General features: G+C 55.1%; 6 protein-coding genes across 6 annotated transcripts; 3 read left to right on the top strand and 3 right to left on the bottom strand.

The window, feature by feature from the left end:
- Nucleotides 1-118: 118 nt before the first annotated feature.
- GUITHDRAFT_140679 (hypothetical protein) lies at nt 119-4115 on the bottom strand (the record flags this gene model as incomplete). Its single annotated transcript, XM_005830012.1, has 2 exons — nt 119-1609; nt 1656-4115. 2 exons carry the CDS (start codon nt 4113-4115, stop codon nt 119-121), a joined length of 3951 nt encoding a protein of 1316 aa, XP_005830069.1.
- A 1125-nt stretch (nt 4116-5240) lies between these two features.
- Nucleotides 5241-6191, top strand: GUITHDRAFT_73372 (hypothetical protein; the record flags this gene model as incomplete). The annotated part of the gene is made up of 4 exons (XM_005830011.1): nt 5241-5387; nt 5468-5819; nt 5874-5985; nt 6035-6191. The coding sequence occupies 4 exons, from the start codon at nt 5241-5243 to the stop codon at nt 6189-6191; spliced, it is 768 nt and encodes a 255-aa protein (XP_005830068.1).
- Nucleotides 6192-8267: 2076 nt separating this feature from the next.
- GUITHDRAFT_110812 (hypothetical protein) lies at nt 8268-10385 on the top strand (the record flags this gene model as incomplete). Its single annotated transcript, XM_005830010.1, has 9 exons — nt 8268-8318; nt 8361-8428; nt 8480-8732; nt 8776-8826; nt 8869-8982; nt 9027-9938; nt 9981-10072; nt 10118-10232; nt 10278-10385. The coding sequence occupies 9 exons, from the start codon at nt 8268-8270 to the stop codon at nt 10383-10385; spliced, it is 1764 nt and encodes a 587-aa protein (XP_005830067.1).
- A 187-nt stretch (nt 10386-10572) lies between these two features.
- Nucleotides 10573-16907, bottom strand: GUITHDRAFT_110811 (hypothetical protein; the record flags this gene model as incomplete). Its single annotated transcript, XM_005830009.1, has 9 exons — nt 10573-10905; nt 10952-11038; nt 11086-11418; nt 11469-13474; nt 13524-14607; nt 14658-14828; nt 14879-15343; nt 15398-16597; nt 16755-16907. The coding sequence occupies 9 exons, from the start codon at nt 16905-16907 to the stop codon at nt 10573-10575; spliced, it is 5832 nt and encodes a 1943-aa protein (XP_005830066.1).
- A 361-nt stretch (nt 16908-17268) lies between these two features.
- Nucleotides 17269-18660, top strand: GUITHDRAFT_140676 (hypothetical protein; the record flags this gene model as incomplete). The annotated part of the gene is made up of 8 exons (XM_005830008.1): nt 17269-17742; nt 17791-17895; nt 17939-18010; nt 18065-18112; nt 18159-18212; nt 18352-18456; nt 18503-18540; nt 18585-18660. 8 exons carry the CDS (start codon nt 17269-17271, stop codon nt 18658-18660), a joined length of 972 nt encoding a protein of 323 aa, XP_005830065.1.
- A 307-nt stretch (nt 18661-18967) lies between these two features.
- On the bottom strand, nt 18968-19414 carry GUITHDRAFT_61462 (hypothetical protein; the record flags this gene model as incomplete). Its single annotated transcript, XM_005830007.1, has 1 exon — nt 18968-19414. A coding segment is annotated over one exon (447 nt), but the record flags the coding sequence as incomplete, so codon positions are not given.
- Between the last annotated feature and the right edge of the window lie 1962 nt (nt 19415-21376).

Raw genomic sequence — 21376 nt, 5'->3', positions numbered from 1 at the left:
CACGTTGGCTTGACCGTCCGTGGCAGTGTGGCTTTGCATGAATTATTCGTTAATTTTCAAGTTTACAGCTCAAAGATCCGGGAGTCCATCATCATCTTGGCATCGGATGCAGACCTGCTCACATCTCTGCGAACCGAACTCGCTTGCCGCCTCTGCTAGATGACTCGCCGTCGGACCCGGCGGGCCCGGCTTCGACCAGATCACGATAGTAGCCCAACCCGAGCTCTCCCGGCCTGAACACATACCCCGGCCTCGAGCTCCCCGCATCAGCGGGGATGAAGTCACGGCGCGAAAGGGCTTCCTCCTCACCCTCGGATTCCAAGTCAGAAAGGACTTCCTCCTCCTCCACAGCTTCGTTCATCTCAGCCTCCTCGGCATCTTCCGTAGCGAAGATATGCCTGGCCGACATGGCTGCAGCCTCTAAGCTCGCTTCCATGCTGGAGTCTTGGTCCTCGGGAAGCAGCTTGACGTTGGTCAGGATCCATCTGATCTTCTTGTCTTCAGTTGCCTTCCTCTGCTCCTCGTTGCGGACTCGTTTCCGGCCCGTCTCCTCATGTTTCTCGCCCGACTTGCTCGCGTTGCTGAGCGTTTTTTCCTTCATCCACAACTCCATGATCTCCTCCACCGTCCCCGTCGCGATGAACTTCTCGACCGTGATCGAGCTCTTGGCACCTAGTCGGTGGGCGCGACTGATCACTTGATCCTCCTGGCTCTTGTCCCAGATCGGGTCGAGCAGGTACACGTGCGTCACGAAGCTGAGGTCGAGGCCAAGAGCTCCCGCGCTGTCGATGAGGATGATCTGAATGTCTGGGTTGTCTCGGAACTGCTGGATGGCATCGTTGCGCTCCAGCATTCCTCGCTTGAGGTTGGCGGTGAAGCGCATGTAGTTGCCGCCCCCGCCCATGGCCTCGGAGATCGAGTTCGCCACGTTGTCGATGGTCTCGATGAAGTTTGAGTACACGATGCACTTGCCGGCCGGGTGTCGCTGCGGCGGGCTCTTGCTCTCGTGCTTGCGCGTCTGTTTGGCGAGGCGCAGGACTTTGTTGTGCCACCAGATCTCTTGGGACTTGTGGACCTGGAGGAACCCGAAGTGCCGCAGGCGAACGAGGAGGAGAGCGACCTTGGAGGACAAGTCGTCGATCCAGGAGGGGTTCCATGTCATGTTCGACTGCTCCACTGACGGCTGGAAGTCAGCGAAGCTACGGAGGGAGAAACTGCGAGCACAAATGGGGCAGACGCGCATCGCAGTTGCGTCCACACAGTTCAGACAGATGAGATGACCGCAGGGAGAGATGAAAGGGAAGATGGAGCTCTTGTTGCACTTGTCGCACACGCAGCAATGCTGGTCCACCAAAGAAGTTCTTCCAGCAGAGAAACTTTCAGGCACAAACGCGTGCTGCACGTTCATGATCCTCCTCTCTGGCACCACACAAGACGTGTCAGCTAGCAGCGGGCAATTTCCTCCTCTGTCGCTGCAGTCCACCATCTTGGAAGAGTTCATGTCGAAATATTCACCAGGGCAGTCGCAGCCCTTGTCCTGCAACGAGTGTCCCCTGCGCATCACCTCGACAGACTCGTCCAGGTGAGCCTTCACGATCGCGATCTTGAACTGTCACAAACGTCAAGGGAACGCGACTTGACTACCCCACGAGTACCTGCCCCGTCACGCAACACGCTTTCCTCATGTTGCTGATCGCCTCCAGCGCGTACTTCCTGTTCTTGCTGTGCAGCAGAGAGTCGATCCGGATGTCATCGCACTCAGCGAGAATCAAATTTCTGCGGATGATGGAGACAAGCCCGTTGTATGCCTCCTGCTCTCCTCGTGACAACCGGATGTGCGTCGTCTCTACCTTGCAGGCAGGAATTTCCCCCAACCTCTCCATGTCAGCCTTGAGCGATCGAAACATGCTCCTCGACAGCATCGCGTGCAGCCGCACCCAAGCTGAGCAGTCGAAGGACTCGAAGGGCAGGACCACCTGCTGGCGCCACACGTCAAAGTTGGCGAAGGGCTTGGAGCGGAGGAAGCACATGAGGCCGTAGAGGTGCATCAGCTCAGACCCAGGGTTGTTGGGCGTCGGAGTCCCCGTGCAGATCCATCGACAAGAAGCATCGATGTTGGAGCACATCATGGCACGATTAGTCTCGTTGGTTCCTCCCATAACATGACCTTCATCGAGGATGATCCTCCTCCACTTGACCTTGAGAAACTCACTCCCATTCCTCGTCTCCTCCTGAGCACTTTCCACCTTCCTCTTGAAGTCTGCGATCCCCACATAATCGTGCACATACCTGCCCTGCTTGAGGGACTGGACTCGCTGCTGCTGATACCATCTATGTGAACCAAGGACTGGGCTCCCCAGACTCCACTGCTTGCTCAGCACATCGAAGGTGGTGAGAACGACATCTAGTCGCGACATGTCCTTGGCCGAGAGGATCTCAGACGACTTGGACACAGTATGGAGCCGAAGGGTGCCTCTCTTAGTGTGAGCACTGATCTGGTACGTCCAATGGTGGAGCAGCGTGCCAGGAACGACGATGAGAGTTGCGCGAGAAGGAAACTTGACCACACCCTTGGTAGGCGACAGGGCCTGAGCTGACAACCTTGTCAACCTCCCAGGCGATATGCCGAGACTTTCTGAGCTACTTCTGTCGCTCTCATCTGCGTTCAAGAAATTCCATCCTCTCATGCTGCGAGACTTCAAGATCAGCGCGAGCACAGTGATGGTCTTCCCCATGCCAGGTTCGTCACAGAGAAAGCCTCCTCGCACGTCCTCCACCTCCTTCTCAGCCTCAAAGGACAGCGACACTCCCTTGCAGAGGTTGATGTAGAAATCTTTTCCCTTCTTGGAGCAGAACTCTTCGACGCTCGGGTTTGAAATTCTCTCAGGTCGAGTCTCTCTCCTCAGCATCCATGCAACTGCTCGTCGCTGATGGCCATAGAGAGTGAGCTTGAGTCCAGGGATCATGTTCTGTACAGCATTGTTGAGCGATCGGCATGTCATCGCCGCAACGCTCAGCTCCTCTAAGGGGTCGAGCTGATCGAGCAGCACCACAAGAACATCGTCAGGAAGCACATGGATCGGCATCTGAATACTCTCGCGAACTCCCAGGACCTCAGAGAGCAGCAGTCGCTCCACCAGGGTTGTCGAAGCATATCTCACAAGAACGTGCTGGTCCTCCATGCCCACCACAAACGCATCCCTTACGAACGTGCACCCTCTGGATTCTTCTACACACTCGAAGCATTTATGTGGAAAGGACACCACTTCCTGCTCACCGGACTCATACCTCACTTCATACTTCAAGCTTTGAGATCTCTTCACTCTCAAGATGTTGACAATCTTTCCACACAAGACTACCTCGCCAGCCAGCTTTCTCACCCGTGCGCCCAGACTGTACTTCCATCGTACCGACACAAGAGCTCCTCGCTGTGGCTTGGAGTTGCTCTTGTCTGTTGCTGCCATCCTGTAGGAAGACTTGCCTGACACCCGCTTCAAATCCACCATGCGATGCTCTTGCTTCACAGAGCCTTCGTCAGCAAAGAAATTGAAACTTCCGTCCGGATTCTTCATAACGCCTTCTACACGCACCCTTTTCCAAACATCACTTTCATACATGCATAGCTCTAGTTCAGCCCCATCGACAAGATCCACGCTTTTCGAACAGCCTTTTCTTTGAACCATCAAAGATGGTGTGGAGTTTCTGTTGGTTTCATCAAGCACATCTTCATGCTGCAGGTTATTGAGGGCAAGCAAAACTGATCCCAACCTGAACAGCGGAGCTAAGTTTTGCCCGTTGTCATGCAGCGAATCCCAGCAGCAGTCCTTGACGAAACAGTTGCATCTGATCTGAGCGAGGCTCACTTTGACGGAGTCATCGCTCTCTTTCAGCTGTGACAGGGCGCCTCGAAACGCTTCCAAGCTTCTGAGCTCTTGCGCGAGACCTCCTTCCTTGGAGGACCTGCAGGGGCAGCGAGTGTCGAGATGCATGACCAGCACGTGCAGGTCTCGTCCCAACTCGTTGTTCATGCTGTCGTACGTGAGCTTCACACTCAGATGAATGGTAAACCCGATGTCCACATCATATTCTCCTCCCTCCACGCTTTCCTCTGTCATGCTTCGTTGCAAGAATTCACGTAGGCTGAGTAAGTAATCCACTTCTTAGCCACCAGGCGGAGCATCGCGGCCAGCACACTGCTGTGATGGCTGTCGACTCGGAAGGAGCTCAGGTGTGTGCCGCTGCTAGACCATGTCGTTAGCTCGTTCTCCTTCAGTGTCACAAGGCTCCCCTCGATCAGGTCCTGTGGGCTCCTCATCTCTACCAGGAAGCTGCCAGCATCCGCTATGTAGCCATTCGAGGGGTTAAGAGGAAGATGCTCTTGCCTCTCCTCTTGCCTCCCTGCGAGGTCTTCCCCATCAAGAGCCCGCAACTGAATCATTTGCCTGCGATGGAGGAGCATCAATATACTAGACTATGGCAGAGCGAAGACCGTCGTTACAGCAGGTATGGGCGATACAGGGAGGGAGGGAGGGAGGGAGGAGGGAGGAGGAGGAGGAGCAAGGTGGAGAGCGGGGAAGGGGGAAGGAGGAGGAACTGAAGATTGTAGGATTGTGAGGGAAGTCAAGCTGAGACCTCAAGGTCTTCAGGGGGTAGGGGGTGGTTTGATATCACCAGGGTGTGGTGGGGACGCCAGATAAAAATATTTAAAACACACATGGTAGGTTGAGGGCATTTTAATGTTTTAATTTTACAATTATTGGTACTTTGATTGTATCTTCCCTACCCATCTGCTGTCCTTCGTCTGGAAATAACTTTTATGATTAAAAGTGTGATCCCTGCGATGCTGCGGACAGCAGTTCTGTGCTGCGCTCTTGGGCTGGCGGCAGCCGTGCCTCTGAACCAGAAGCTCGACGAGGCTCCTGCTCTTTCAGAAGACTTCGGTGAGCCTCGCCGCCATCTCTCTGCTCCCTGTCTCCCTCTTGCCTCCTCAGTGATGCGTTTTGAAGAGATTTGTGCGCGACTAAACAAACCGTTGTTACCTTGCGTTTCATGTTTCTGATTCGAGCCTCTTTAGCCTCGTCTTGTCTCAAGATGTGAAACTATCTAACTCAATGTCTTTTGTAGTGAATGAAGTCAACAATGCTGCAAAGAGCTGGAAAGCTACAACCAACAAGCGGTTTGCAAATACCAAGCTCGGTGACGTGCGTACCTGGATGGGAGCGTTGAAGGAGCCGAAGGACATGCTTGCTGGACCTCCAGACTTTGACTATCCCAACGTGAAGATCCCAGACAACTTTGACGCTCGCACCAACTGGCCTCAGTGCCCTTCCATCGCACACATTCGCGACCAGTCGACGTGCGGATCCTGCTGGGCGTTTGGAGCCGTGGTAAGATGCATCCTCCGACTCTTTGCGCTCTCCTTGCTCGAAACATTGTCGTTGATGTTGTCGTTGATATTCTTTCGCAGGAAGCGATGAGTGACAGGTTGTGCATCGCCAGCAACGGGACGGTCAAGGACGAACTGTCTGCAGAGGATATGCTCTCGTGCTGCCTTGTACAATGCGGAATGGGATGCAACGGCGGTTTCCCAACGGGTGCCTGGAGGTTCTTCAAGATGCATGGGTTGACGACGGAATCAAAGTACCCCTACGTGTTCCCCCCTTGCGAACATCACATCAACAAGACCCATTACAAACCTTGTGGTCCAAGCCAGCCAACCCCCAAATGCGTGCGAGCAAGCGAGAAGAAGCCAAGATACCATGGCAAATCGGTTTATTCCGTAAGCCCAGCAAAGATTCAGGCCGAGATCATGACGAATGGTGATGAAGCATTCTCCTGGCTTGCTTATTTGCTTCACTGACGTACATCGGCAGGACCTGTGGAAGCTGCCTTCACTGTCTACCAAGACTTTCTTGCCTATCAGAGTGGTGTTTATCGACATGTCAGTGGACCGGAGCTCGGTGGACACGCGATCAAGATCATGGGGTACAGGATTCCCTCACCAACATTGCACTTGACTGATGCTCTTGCGTAGATGGGGAGTCGAGGCAGGCAACAAGTACTGGCTGGTCGCCAATTCCTGGAATGAGGACTGGGGTGACAAAGGTACATTCAAGATCGCAAGAGGAGATGATGAATGCGGCATCGAGTCATCGGTGGTCGCTGGAATGGTTGACATGTCACCACGATAAAAGCATACGAAGCTGATGTTGTTGTTCCGAACATTTGACTGTTGTGCGAACCATGCTTCCATGGCTATAAAAAATAAACGATCCTCTAGTGGTCAGACGGGAATTCCTTCAGACTTTCATCGATCTCCGTCGGGAACTTGCCTGTTGTTCTCACCTTGAGTTTCTCTGTTTGCCCTGCCGCATCCCTCAAGTTCCCAGTGATTACCCGGATAACATCCTATCTATTGCACGACTTGTTTTGGGTGACCTCGTTCACGACTGACCTGAACCGACTAACGCCGAGTTGAATGCCTGAAACTACCGGCGTCTCTGATTGTACCATCTTGTATCCTTCTCCATCACATTCTTTTACATTCACAATCCATCATTATCATCTATCACCATCTCGTCATCCTGTCACGCTTGTTCTTTTTGATCTTCCTTCACCATCTTCCACCGTCTTGCATCATTTCTCAGCTTCATCTATCAGATTTTGCTACGTCATCTATCATCACATGTTATCAGTGTACCACCTACTATCATCTATCAGCGTCTTGTAACGCTGATCTTTCATGTTCGCTGATCATTTCTCGTCACTGTTCATGATCTATTAGCATCTTTATCACCCATGGGAGCCTCTTCTGGTCCTGCATCCACTTCCTCTTGTTCCTCATCCCCGCATCACCATCCTCGAAATTCTCTGCTCTCCACGTCGCTCTCCGGTGGGGGTGTGAACACCACGAAAGGAGGGGTGGTACGCGTCACGTTGAGACTCCCAGAGGAAGTGAGGGGTGGTAAAAGGGAGAAAAGGTGGGTGGGTGAAAAAAAATGAGATCGAAAAGATATCTTTTAGTTCTGGCTGTGCTAAAAAAAAAAGAACTTTACAACACAGGCAGCGTTAGCCTACTTCCTGGCAAAATTAAGTAGAGTTTGAGGATTTGGGCTACTTTTGGCTCAAATTAAGGTGTTTAACCCCTCAATTAGCTCCTTTCTCACTAAATTTAAGTCCCTTCTATCTTATCTTCCCCTCGAGCCTCCTCCGCCTCAACCTCCGCTCTGACTTGAGCAGCTTTCCTGCTCCTGCTCCTCTACATCAGCCCCCCTCCTCTGCCCTCTCCTCCTCTCCCTCTGCCCTCTCCCTCCTTCGCAGAGCTTTTCTTGAACGCTTCAATGCCATGGCTACTTTCCTGCTTGTACTTCTCCTCCACCACCTCTTTGCCAACTCTTTCATTATGCTCGTCTTTGTACCGCATAACAACTGCGCTTCATCATATTGCTCCTTCCCTTTCCTCAATCCTCATCTGTGTATGTACTTGCAATCTTCTCTCATGTCAATAATCGACTTCGCCCTTTTCTCATCTCGCTTTCCTTGCATCCTTTACAACATGGACCTGCTTTGCTGCCTCGTCCTCTTTCTACGTCCTGCTCGTGGCTCTTCCAGTTAGACCGACTCTCTCGCGGATCACAATGTGTTGCTTCATCCATACGCTTATCTTGCCTCTCTCTGTTTTCTCGCACTTGCTTGAGCACATGTGCTGCTATGCTCTGCCTCTGAACGTCATACTTCACCTCTCCTGGTGCTTGTGCTGTCAGAGCAAACCGTTCCACTTCTGCCGCTTCTGATATGAGTGAGGGAACTTTACTGCAACTCATCACCTCAAGTTCTCTTGCCCTGTTGCATTAATCGTTCGATTTTTTCAAAACTCGTGCTCCTGTTGCCATGTCTCCCTTCACTTTTCAAACTGGCTTTCTGATCCCTTTATGTTTGTTCGCTGCGTGTAACCCAACTAGAAGAGTAAGGAGTGAAAGTCAGGGTGAGGTTGCCATGAGATAGTGGACATTTACGGGATGAGAAGCAACAAGCTTTATCGTCATTCCTTAAGCTCGTGTGAAACTAGGTTGATCTTACCGATAGATTAGTCAGGCTCTTCGGGATGATACTCACCCAAGCTACCCGGTCTGACGAGTGTTGCTGACCTCCAAGGATCGGGAGGCGCGACATGTTCTGTTGCATCCTGTGAGACGGCAGAGAGTAGGGCGGATGCATCTCGTTGTCTAGAAGGTTGAGATCATCGCGTTCGCTAAGTCAAGATAGAGATGTCCGACTCGAAACCGAACATTCAAACCGCATTGGCATTCTTGAAACAGGTGGGAACAAGACTTTCTTGTTCTTCTTGACGTCCTCGAAAGGTCAAGAGCGAAATGCCGACAGAGTATGATACGTTCCTGGAGATTTTGACTCAGTTTCGCTCCAAGAAGTAAGTGGAGAAAGTGTTTAGTCTCTAGCGTTGACCTCACCTCGGTGACAGTGTAAATGCGGAGATGGTGGTCACAGTTGTGATTGAGATGCTCATCGGGAGGGAGTACTTGCTGCAGGGCTTCAGCCAGTTCCTCCCTCCTGCATGCCGCGACTGCTTGATGCAAAGATTCTTCTCGCCAAGCAAAGACGAGAATCTTCGGACTTCGCGGTCAGCCAAGCACGAAGGCGACGAGATGAGCTCGCCCGAGAAGAGCGATGGAGAGAAGCACAAGGGGAAGAGGAGAGGTTTCGACCAGAGCAGCGTGAGTTCTGCCTCTTCTCGCTTCTTGGGTAACTTGTCCTCAGCTCATAGGATCTCTCCCGCTCGAGCAGAAGCGGAGGCGCGAAAGTGTCGGGGTGAGCGGCAGCCGATGCGGTGAGGAGCTGAAAGGTTGGCAGGAGATGGACTTGCGGCCAAACGCCTTCCTGAACTCGTACGCGGGGATGGGGAAGAGGATGACGCAGCAACAGATCTACCAGGCTCAGCTCAAGAAGACCATCGCTCCTCGCAAGGTAACAGCCTCCCCCAGCCTCGATGCAGCGCTGAGCCCTCGCAGCTTGCAGACATGTGGGAGAGGCTGGAGAAGCGAATCGAGAAGAGGATCGAGCAGATGGAGGCGGCGGGGGCCTCCTGGATCCCGTCCATCCACGTGGACGAGATCTTGAAGGGGGAGGTGCCAGCGCAGGTGGTGGAGCAGGTGAAGGTGGCAGGGGTGATCAAGATCCGAGGGGTTGTAGCCAAGGCCAAGGCGCTGGAGATGAACGAGGGGATGATGGCAGACCTGAGTCACTACCTCAAGGTTGACCCCAAGAAGCCTGAGAGCTACGAGACCATCTACAACGACGAGAACCCCAAGGCCTTCACCTTCGGGGGGGTGCAGGAGATGTACTACACGCGCGGTCAGTTCGAAGCCCGGCAAGACGAGAAGATGCACAAGGTGAGGGTCTGGCTGAATCACTTGTGGGGCTACAGGGAGAAGAAGAGCAAGAAGCTCTTGTTCCTCCCCGACGTCGAGACCACTTACATCGACCGCTGGCGCCACCGCCTGCCCGGCTACGACAAGCAGACAGGCATGAAGGAGCACATCGACAACGGCGCCATGTGCCGCTGGGCGGACCCAGCCTGGCAGGAGGTGTACCAGGAGATCATGGAGGGGAGGCTGGAGGACTACGACGCCTGGGACGTTGGGAGGCGGACGGAGACGTCCGGGTCCTTCTTCCGCTCCTTCCAGGGCTGGCTGGCGCTCTCGCCTCAAGGCCCGACTGACGGGACCCTGGAGGTGATCCCGATGGTGACGGAGGCCATGGCGTATGTGCTGCTGCGGCCCTTCCAGGAGGACGTGCCTGTCCATCAGTTCTGCGGGGTCAGCGACACGGGGGGGGGCGACACCATCGAGATCACCAGCAGGTGGCATGCTCCGCTCCTCAAGGCCAAGGTTCCTGTCGGGCCCGTCGACGCCGGGGACACGGTGAGAGGAGGCGCGAGAGCTGGCGAGGTTGATGCGCTGCAGGTCTGGTGGCATCCCGACCTCATCCATGGCGTCGAAGCGGATCACGCCGGCTCTCAGCCCAGCAACGTGCTCTACATCCCCGCCTCTCCCCTGTGCGTTGCTGCTCACGCCCTCGTCTCCTCCTCACCCCGTCGCAGATGCCCACAGAACGCGCGGTACCTTGCCAAGCAGCGAGCAGCGTTTCTTCGCGGCGACGCTCCTCCTGGATTCCCAAACCTGAGGATCGAGAACGACCCCGAGCGTCGCATGAAGGTGACACGGCGCTGCCTGTCGGTCATGGCGTGACCAGCTTGGCAGCCGAGCCAGCTCAGTGAGCTGGGGAAGCAGCTGCTGGGCTTGGAACCGATACCTAAATCTGTGCTGGAGAGCAGCAGGTGCTATTGGGAGAAGGGGATGGTGGGATGACGGGAGGAGAGGAGGGGATGACGGGAGGAGAGGAGGGGATGACTGGGCTTCAGGTGTAGCGAGGAAGAGGCTCAGGAGCGGGAAGAACTATTCAACGAGTGTTGCAGTCTTCTCTACCAGTCATAGACTTCATGTTACGGGATCAGTTACAGCGTTACAAGTCAGTTCATGTCCGTTACTAAAAACACTACGATCGCAACTTGGCGAGACGTTCCTGGAGGCTGACGACAGACGAGCTGGTCAAGCTGCTTCTGTTCTCGTCTGCCTGTCTGCTCTCCTTCTCCTCCTCTTCCTCCTTCTCTCCTGCCGCCTCTGCCTCCTGCCCCGCCCCTCCGATCCCCAGCTGACTTCGGATCCCTTGAAGCTTGTCCAGCAGAGCACCAGCGCCGCTTGGCTTGAGGTCGAGGGGCGTCATCCCCTTGTTGGCGATGGACATGGCGCTCTGGAGCGGCATGCTGCTCGCGCTGCTCGCGGCCTCATGCTGCGCCTGCACCTTGGCGAGGTTCTTGTGCACGTGCTCCTGCCAAACGTCAGACCCCAGCAGCCCAGCAGCAGCATCTTCTTACCTGGAACTGCGGAGACCTGCCGGAGAGGTATTGGTCGAGGCTGAAGTCAGGGTGGTTGAGCTTGTAGAGGTAGAGCAGTTTGAAGCCCTGAATGCATTCAGCTCTCCTCCTCCTCCTCCTCCTCCTCGTCTCACCTCCTTCGCCACGTCCTTATCTCTGCTCCCGATTTTGTCGAAGATCGCGGAGATGTCCTCTCCTCCCGACGGCTTCGCTCCGCCTGCCTTGCTCGCGTGCTGCTGCAGGACGAGCTCAAGGTACGAGCAGAGCGTTGGCTTCGACTCGACGGGGACGAGGGTGAGGTGCTGGCGGATGCCTTCGCCCTTGAGCTTCACCAGCTCGTTGAGAATGGTCTTGAGGAGGCGGAGGGGGCGGAACTCTCGCCCCCGGTACTTGGAGGGAGGATGGGCCACCAGGAACATGTGAGCGTCGTAGAGCAGCATGTCGATATCGAGGCGAGGAGCGAACGACTGCAGACACGACAAGTCAGAGAGCAAGCGGGCGAGACGACAAGCACAACCTGCATCTTCCTTGCCATCTCCAGCAAGCAACGCAGAACGCCGTCGGTGAACTCGGCTGTTACATCTCGTCCCCCGGAGAGGGGAGCTCCTTCGTAGAGGAATCGGATCAGGACCGTGAAGACATGGTTCGCGTTCCCGTTGTGCAGGATGTTCATCATCAGCTCGTTCATCCCCTTCATCAGCACCTCGTACGCCTCGTCCGTCTGAAACTTCTGGTCGTGCAGGCGGATCAAAAGCTCTTCGATGAGCGCCCCCAGCGTCGAGTCCTTCACGTGCCGGGTAGCGTCAGACTTGTCGGTGAAAAGGATGTGGGCAGCGTTGAGCGAGTACTTGACGACGCGGAAGACGCTCTCATCCTTGAGATCGCTCTCAAGCCCTGCAGCCATCAGCCCTCGCAGCGCCTGCACTACCTCGTCCGCCTTGCTGCTCAGGTTCGCCCCCCGGCTGCCATCGTTCTCCATGGCCGCCGTGAGCTTCTTCAGCCCCTCGATCTGCTCAAGGGGAGCTGGAGACGACAACTCAGCGAGGATCGCCCGCACGTCCTCGCCACGGCTGTCGCTCTTGTCTTCAGCTTTGACCTCCGACGCCTGGAAGCGACTCCGGATGTTGCTGATGGTCGGGGTCGGGGCCTCCAGGAGCTCACTGATCGACTCCTTGCACTTGACTGGCGTCGGCACAAAGCTGGAGGGCTCGAGAGAGGGCACGCTGCTCCTTGTAACCGCCATCTTCTCTGTTGACACCTCGGGCATCGACCGGCGCATCTCCGAGGAGGTCGAGGGTCTCGGCAAGTCGCTTGTCTGCGGCGGCTTCGCCTTCTTGAGCCTCGCCTCCAGCATGTCCTTCTCCTTGCCCTCCAGCCTGTTGAGGTACTTCCACACCTTGTCTCCCATGCTCGAGTACGCCGCGGCGATGCAATCGCACGCTGCGTTCCTGACGAGCGGGTCGCGCTCGGAGATGAAGGACGCGATGGCTGTGAGCGCCTTGGAGGGAGTGCAGACCTGCTCGAGCCCCAGCCTCTCGATAAGGGCCGACATCTCCGACAGGATCTCACCCCGCGACCGCTGGTTCCTTGTGTTCTGCGCCGAGTCGAGAGCGAAGGAGAAGATCTTGCTGGCGGGATACACTTGCGTCGCCTTCTTCAGCAGCTCTCGCACAGACTTGCGAATCACATCGCTGTTGCTTCCAACCTCCTCCATCAGCACCGGCAGGATCACCTGAGCCTCCGTGTCGTCCAGGCAGTGATTGTGAACGACCAACTGCTCGAAGCAATGCTTCAAGAGGTCGAGCACGCCGAGGAGGACGGAGGTGTTGGAGGCCTTGGCGACCATGCGGAGAGAGCAGACCTTGAGGATGAGGTCCAGATTGTCGATCAACGGCTGGTGCTGCTCTTGAATGAAGCTCGTCAACTCCTTCATCCCGTCCACCTGCTTCTTGAAGTCTTTGCTGAACAACTTGCTGTGCAAGTCCTCGTTCGCCACTGACAACATCTGCTCTCCAACCATGCTGATCAAGTTGTCTATCTCCTTGGCGTCATCCAGGATCCACTTCGCCTTGCCGTACTTCTTGTACCTCGCTTCCTTCCCGTTGTTGCATCTTAGCAAGGGTTTCTCTGCCAGGTCTTCACTCGGTGCAGCGGCTTCTACTGCCTCGTTGGAGCTCTCTGCCGCCTTGACAGCCTTCTTGGTCGCCACTTGGCTGATCTCCTCGCTCGCTGCCTTCGACAGCGTTTCTTCCACCTTGTGCTCGACCTGATTGTCCGCATCCTTCCCGGGGGCCTGGGACATGGCCGCCTTCTCTGCCTTCTCGCAGAGAGGTTTGATGCCCTTGAGCTGCGCCGGCTTCATGTCTCGCAGGGCTCGATTGATCAGCTCCCTGCCCCCGCACACGTAGATGGCGACCAGACATCTCTCGGCCCCGTTCCTGACCTCCGCCACCCTGTGCATCAGGCAATCCATCACAGGCTGCAGGATGGGGGAGAGGTCCAGGTCGTTGGACTTGGTGGTGCCTGCACGCGACTGCTCTCAGGGTCGGCAACAAGAAGGAGATCAACTTACGCGACAAGTACTCTGCGGCCCATTTGACCGCGTCCTCGCGTCCAGCAGGGGCATCGACAGAGAGCGCGACAGGCAAGTACTTGATGATGGTCTCGGTGGACACGTACTTAGACCAGGTCTCGAGGCAGTTGAGGACCGCGTCACGGACAGTCTTCTTGTTGTCTGAAATCAGCGAGAGCATGTTGGGGAAGATGTGCTTGCTGTACTTGTCAACCGGGGCTCCAACAGCATCTGCGATCTTCGCGAGGAGGGCCAACACCTGGATCGACAGATTCTTGTTGCTGTCCTTCAGCCTCGCCTTCATCGCAGCCCACATCTCCCCGCACTGTCCCTCCATGTAAGGCCCTGTGCACCCCAGGGGCTTGGCTTGAGTGACGATCTCGTCGATGGCGGTGATCGCTGCTTGTCGTTCCTTCCAGTTTGCGTCACCGAGCGCCTTCAGATGCGCTCCTATCTGGCTCGTCAGGTTCACAATCTCGCCCTCTCCCCCAGCCGCAGCAGCTGCTGACTCTTCTTCGCACTTGACTTGACGCTTAGGAGCCAGCACAGCCTCGGTGTCTTGTATCTGGAGCAGAAGTGAGTGCGAGGAGGATGCGGGGAGTCGCAAATTGTTCACCTTGGAGAAAGCTTCGTCGATGGTCGACAACAGCGCAGGTTTCAAGTCGTTCAACATATTGCGGAGATCAGGTCCAAGATGCTTCCGCATGGTAACGACAAGCTCAACGGCAGCCTTCTTGGTCGCCGGGTTTGTTTGATCCAACATCGTCTTCACAAAGTCAAGAAGAGGTTTGGGCTTGACGACCTTCAGGCCAAAGTCGGACACCATCGAGTTCACCAGCATGATCGAGTTCTCCATAACTTTCGGGTTCTTCTGCTTCGGCAAGACTTCGTAAGCTTGATTCAAGACGAACTGCGGGGAGACGGCTTCAGCCATTGCAAACAAGCAGTCGTTTGCCGGGCCCTTGAGCTTCACGTCTCCGAGTTTCTCGAGCAGCATCGGGATAAACCAGAAGGCTGAACGCTTCGACATCTTCGGGCACAACTCAGCGATGCACTGGACAATCGCAAAAGCCTTGGCCATGACCTACGAGGAGCCAGAATGAGCATAGAGCGCTTATTGTCAGGAAGAGCAACCTGAAAGTTTGTTTCCTTCTTCTCAACGAACGTCTTGCTGAGAAGACGAATGACTGCTTCACCGGAAGCTACTTGATATTCTTTGCCCTGCTCTTTCACCTCCGATTCCAAGGCTTCGGCTCCTTCTAATCTCTCCTTCCAGTTCGCGCTGGTAAGTTTTGTGCGGATCTCCTGCAGGAAGCGGTTCAGGTTCACTCAGGACAGGAGTGAAGGCATGTTACCTGCAAGACAATCTCTTCAACGAGAGCATCCAGCTGCTCTACTGGGGTCCCGGCAGTCACGTCAGTCTCACTTGAGTCCTTGGCATTGCTGCTTGTCTCTTTCGCACTCGCGGGTTTCGCAGCAGCCGCTGGCTTGGCGACTTTCTTGGCTGCTGGTTTCACTGCTGCCGTTTCCTTGGGGGCTGAAGGTTCGCTCTTGATGCTCGTGCTCGATTTCCTCACAGCCGCAGCCGCAGGCGCAGGAGGTTGAGGAGCTTCAGTTTGGCCGGGGCCCTCGAGCATGGACTCGATCTTCTTCTTCTTCTTGTCATCTAGAGCGTCAAGGAAACCCTTCATACTTGGCATACCGCACACTGTCACGAAGGAGGCAACGACCGCGCAAGAGGCCTCCCTGATATCAGGAGCGCTATCGTCAACACCTTTGATCAACAAATCGACTAATGGCTTGAGGTTCTTTGGTTGTATCTGCGATGCAAGAACAAGTTAGTGGTCGAACATGCCGAGTATTCGGAAGCTTACAGTGCAACTTTTCGCATCCGTTACTCTCTTCAAGTATTTCAAGATCTCAACCTTGGACTTTGGGTTCCCTTTGGGTCCCAGCGCTGTACAGAGGTCCTCCATCACGTCTGCCAGCGCCACGCACTTGCCTGTCAAGGAGTCCAAGGTGGAGTGCACGGACTCCTTCACGCGGTTGTCCTTCTCCTTGAGACGATCAAGAAGAGTCGAGAAGATCATCCGCCCTCCCTGAGAGAACTCCTTGCGCAGGCCCCGAGCCAACAGCCCGACAGCGGTGATGGCCGTGGAGACGACGACGACCATCGAGTCGTTTGCGAGTCTCTTGAGGGTCTTGACGATCTCCAGGTAGTCCCCGGACGCGAGTTTCGGAGCACTGGCCAGTTCGATCAGGTTATCGATCATCTCCTTCTTCTCCTGCCACTTGGGGGCTGCAAGGACCTTGTCGCACCACCCGTTGGGTAGTTTGCTCAAGATTTCTACCGGATCAAAGAAGTCCATGGGATCGACATCAGCGGCGGGGGCGGGGGCGGGGGCGGAAGCGGCGCTGTCTTTGGCGGAGGAAGAAGCGGATTGACTGCTTGCAAGAGCACTTCTCGATGCCGAAGATCGAGTCTCCCTCGTCGGTTGCGGGGGTCCAGCAGAGGCAAACGCCTCGTCCATCTCCTTCTGCTGGGCGGGACGAAGGTTGTCATAGCTGGGGCGGAGAGCAGCTCCCATGTACTTGTGCAGCTCGACGGCGAGAGGAAGCGCTTCTGCTCTCACTGCCGCCACGGTGCTATCGAACAATGTGACTGACAACTTCACAACAGCCTTAGATTGAGGACCAAGCGCTCGCAACCCGAAGCTTTGAACGGCCGATCGCAAGCATTCGGCAGCTGCTCCAGAGATCTTAGGCTGTTTGTTGCCACAGCCCTTGATCAGCTCGTCTGTCACGATCTCTCCGCAATCCGCCTCGATCAATGCCAGGGAAAGCTCCTGCGCCTTCGCTTTGCACTTGGCCTGAACGAAGGCCTTCTCTACCGCTTTGGAAATGATACTTGCTGCAACCTTTGATAAGAGTTGACCTGAAGCTTTCTTGACGAAGCTGATTCCTGCATCAATCCCCTTATCTTGCGCATTCACGTTGCTGTCTGACACTGCTTTCGAGATGAAGGGGCCAAACTCCTCGAGGCATGCGTCGCCCTCTTCCACATTCGAGAGCATCTGTGAGATCAACCGAGTCAAACACGTCAAGTGTCCAGCTGGTAAACGACATCAAGTCGAAATTGTTGTCCAAGTTATTAATTAAACCGAGGGGGGGGGGGATGCAAAACATGCACCAATCGAACAAACAAGGGCACGATCAAGAAACACATATTACCTCAGCAAGCTCGATGTAGGCCTCCATACGGGTCTTCCATGCCTTGCTCTCAAGTCTTGCAGTAAGAGGAGAGTCATCCTTACACCCTGCAGCCGCCGCTTCTCCTCCTCCTCCTCCTCCTCCTCCATCCATGCCCATCGCGTCTTCCGCCATGTCCGATGATTTCAAATTCGCGCCAACGGACCCCTCGCCTTAAAATATAACTCTATTTTTATTGAACAAATATATATATTGAAAGGCTATATATGCTCATACAAACAGCTAATAGCAATATACAAAACTTATATATATTGATTTAAATTTGTAGGGAAAGACATGATTTTGACAATAGTTTGCTCAGAGATATATAATCTTTTTGTGACTGCCTGATTCTTTTAAAAACTAATAAAAGAGAATATACCTTGCCTCAGCATAATATTTATGAGAATTCAAAAGACAGCTGCATACTCTCTTTCAATCATAGGGATAATCACTACAACAAGCCCTGAGGCAGCAGTAGTATCACGAGAGCGGCATGGCTGCCCTCCGAGCCCTGGCGGTTATGCTGGTGGCTGCCTCATCCTCCTCGTCCTCCTTCTCCTTCCCCTCCTCCTCCTCCTCCTCCTTTCCCTCTTCATTCCCCTCCTCCTCGTCTCCCACCTTCTTCTCCCAGCTTCACTCCGCTTCTGATGTCTCTCACTTTGCCTCTGGCTGCCAAGCTACCACCAAACAATCGTCCACCAGACTCCTCTCCTGCCTCTCTCTCCACCCTGCGAGCTCTCTATGCGGGCACTGTCGACAAGCGAGCATGGCCCTCAAGCTTCGAGGAGGGTCTTCAGACCCTGTGCCAAAGTCCGATGCCGGGCTTGAAGCGCATGGGGCTGAAGGAGGGCAGAATCAAACGTCTTCGCGCCCTTCCAACACAGAAGGCGGATGCCCTCACGGGCGACACTCGTCGAACCCCGATGAGCAGCACTGCATGGAGTGTGAAGTCATGGCTTTCCTGCAGGTGATCTGCTCTCCTTCTGGTCTGATTTCACCTCACTCACTCACGCAGCGCGCTGCCATGATTCTCCAACAAGCTGGCGGTCGGATGGACAGCAACATGTTCTCAAAGCAATGGACAACTCAGTACCCTGATGACCCGCTCACGCCAGAGCAGGTGCGGCTGTCCGCGGCCTCCACTTGTGATAACGGAGCTGCAGGTTGCGACAGCTGTAGGAGGGATCTTGAAGGAAAGTGGATACTTTCACGTCGAGGAGACCAACGATCCGATGGTGAGAGCGGACGCATCTTGGCAGCTGGAGGTATCTTACGATGTCAATTCGCAGGTCAAACTCTTCGAGCTCATCGAACAAGCTGACGATGGCAACGGACTGGTGCGCTCCGTGCATGATCATTCCAGCTGTGACTTGATGGCTGCAGGGCGATTCGCCCCCAACCATATGTCTACCTTTCGAGTTGGCACCTCCAGAGAAGGTCAGTTGTCTGTTGGCAAGCACAAGGGTTGTCTGAATACCCTCAAGGACACCTTCGTTGATCGAGCAAGATCCTGGTTGGCTATGACAGGGGTTGTTGTGAATGTTGACTACATCGACGACTTATCTCTCCCCTCTAGGTTGGAAGACACCCAGCAGTCGGAAGTGGAAGGATGACGCACAAGGCGCTAGTAGAAGCCATCTCACCGACAGCAGACAATGCTGGTAAACGACGACACGACGAGGTCTCCAGTCTTCTCTTGATGCCAGGGCCTCACCTGCCTTCGCTAGGTTCAATACACAGGAAAATGGGGAGAGCAGCTTGTTGGGTAGGAGCCTTCTTGCTGCTTCGCCTCGTCTGATTCGCTTTCAGGTATTGGACGTTGGGCTCATGCGACGGAAGCAACGGATGCCTGCATCAAGAGAAGTACGCCTTCGGTGGAGAGTGAGCCTCTATTGCTGTGAGCTTCTTGGACATGCTGACATGTTGACAGACACCACTGGACTTGTTGTGGTTCAACAGACATCTGCAGCGTGTTCTGTACGAACGAGGGAGATGCTTAAAAGCTCATGGACATTGATTTTAGAGACGATTTTGCGCATTTTTGAATAGCTGACTTCAAAACTGGAGAGTAGTGCGAGGAAAAACTACGTGGGTAACGTTTGCGCGCTCTGATTGTGCTCTGTGCACCTGAGAGCAAGATTGCACGCCTCCCTAGACTCTCAATCATCCTTGTGGTGATGGTCGCCCTCCACCGGCCAGGCCTTGTCGAAGGCGTACTCCAGCAGGTGCTCCACGGGCTCGTCACACACCATAGGAAGAAAGGGAATGATGGCCAGCCCCAGAATCGTCGGGCCGATCTGAGCGTACTTGGGGGCACGTTGCTTCAAGGCCTTGTGGCAGGCATGCACGCTGGTGTGAATGATAGCGAAGGGGAGGGCGATAGACGCCAAACCCTGGAAGATGGTTTGGAACGTGACCGCTCGCACCACATTCCCGTTCCTCTTGTGCTCCTGATACCCCACGATCGCCACGTCAGTCACGCAGTAGCCAATGGCGATGGCGTAAGTCGCGTTGACCATCCAGACCGGCACCACAGGCCGCATCGCTTCCCCTACGTCGGAGGTGAAGGCGAGGAACCTCACCTTGGCTTGAGCGAACTTGGCGAACCTTGCCAACAGGAACGCGTACCCTCCGTAGCGCGTGGGATCGAGCTCATGCGCTTCCCTGCTCCCTTGGGCGGCGTGTAGGAGATGACTGTATGCAGATTCGCAGGACGAATGTCGCGAGCTCCAGGCGTTAAACTCCAAGTCAGAGATGTTCTTTGCCTTGGGACCCGCCATCTCGTTGATTGCCTGCTGCACTAAACTACTCACCGCCTGCTCCTTGTTGAGGCCCAGGCTGTCGAGCTTCGCGTGGTCGAACGCATGACCGTCTGTGAGCAGGAGAGCAGCTTCAAACAAACTTGTGAGGACTTGCTCGAGGGACAGCCTGCTCGCCGCATTGCTACCCTTGCTGGCCAACTGAAAGAGTGAGCGAAGTTTCACCTCTTCACTGTGTGCGCTTGCAGCTACCACACTAGCAAGGAAAATGTTGCGATCGATCTGTCCTTGCTTCTGCAGGATATCAAACAAAGAATCAATTTCATCCTCCTTCTGCACTCCAAGAAGTTTCAGGCCAGAATGAAAGTCTTCTTTGCTCAAAGTATCCTTTGCTAGCTTTAACTCTCCATCTTTATGCTGGAACATCGCATCGAGCTTCTCTATTTCAAGGTGATGCAATCCCAGATGAATGATTTTGTTTGCCTTAGACTTGTCAGATACCTGCGATTGGACTACTTGCTCAAGGTGAGTTAACTGCGGCTTTCCCTCTGAGTATGAAGTATTTGGCAACGCAATGGCTATACCACCAATCGCCAGACACCCCAACGCCCTCCCGCTCCAAATCAACTTGTTCATGTCGGGACTTGCCGCTGCTGAACCACCTCGTGCGCTTTGCGACCATACCAACGTCCGCAAGGTTCGGCTCTGAGCAGCTGGCTGTCTCAAAGAGCTCAACCTTGGGATAGATGCTCCGTCACAAGGCTTGACTGCCTGGACGCATGCTCGAAACACTCTTGCCGTGCGCTGCATGCCGCACCTCGAAATTTGAAGCTGCGTCAACATACCCTGGTGGAAAACACATCAGAACTGAACTCGCTTTTCAGTATCACTCTGTCCCTATCCCACTTCCCCCATCATCGAGTATATCCATAAGTAAAAAGTATCCTGTGGATCTTTCATCCCTCCTTGCCCCCGGGAAAAAACTTCCATTCGTGGCAAATTTCTCTAAATTTCACTTTCCACTCGCAACTGTCTCCATCCCTCTCAAATTCGATCTCCCTTCTGCTCTCGCTATCTATTGCAGGTCTTCTGATATCGCTGTGAGTTCCTCCCTCAGCTCCTCAGCTTCCCTCCTCTTCCTCCCTCCTCTTCCTCCCTCCTCTTCCCCTTCCTCCACCCGTTTGCGTTGTCTGCCTGAGGTTCTGCCAGGGCATCATTCTGCTCTCCCGGTGTAAGAGAGTCTCGAGGCCCGGGGCCCGGCAACGTGCCACAACTTAGCAATGTCGCACTGACTCAGTGACTGGCCTAGGCGCCGGCGCGGGCCGCGCGGCCGGGCGGCCTGCTCGGCGGGCCGGCGGACCGGCGTGACTCGGGCCCGGCGGGGGCCGGCGAGACTGAGTCCGACCGGGCCGAGTCGGCGGCGCCGGGCGGCCGGCCCCCCGCCGGGCAGCGGCTGCACTGAGCCTCGTCACGGTGGTGCCGCAGCCTGTGCGGCGAGTGCGCCCCGCCGCCCGCCCGCCCGGCCCGGCCGGGCGGGTCGCGGGCACGGCGCCGCACTGCTACCCGCGCTGCCCTAGTGACTAGTACTACGGTAGGTCGGGCTCGCTTTCAAAAAGTCACGGTCGTGGCGGCCGCATGGTCACGGGCACGGACCGCAGTCGCGACACTGGGGCGGGCCCTGATGATCCGGGAAAGGGGTATCTCCTTCCTGGAGATCGTGATCTCCTCATGGAGATTCTTTTCTTTTTGAATGACCCACCCACCTGTCATGTCTGAAACGATGGGTAGGTCATCGATGTAGGGGTTATTTTCTAAGGAATCAGTGGGATACAGGGGGGGGGT

The sequence above is a fragment of the Guillardia theta genome (genome assembly GCF_000315625.1).
Source record: "Guillardia theta CCMP2712 unplaced genomic scaffold GUITHscaffold_48, whole genome shotgun sequence".
Taxonomy (NCBI): Eukaryota; class Cryptophyceae; order Pyrenomonadales; family Geminigeraceae; genus Guillardia; species Guillardia theta.
Note: the sequence above shows the minus strand (reverse complement) of the source record. Positions and strands in the feature narration are given on the sequence as shown.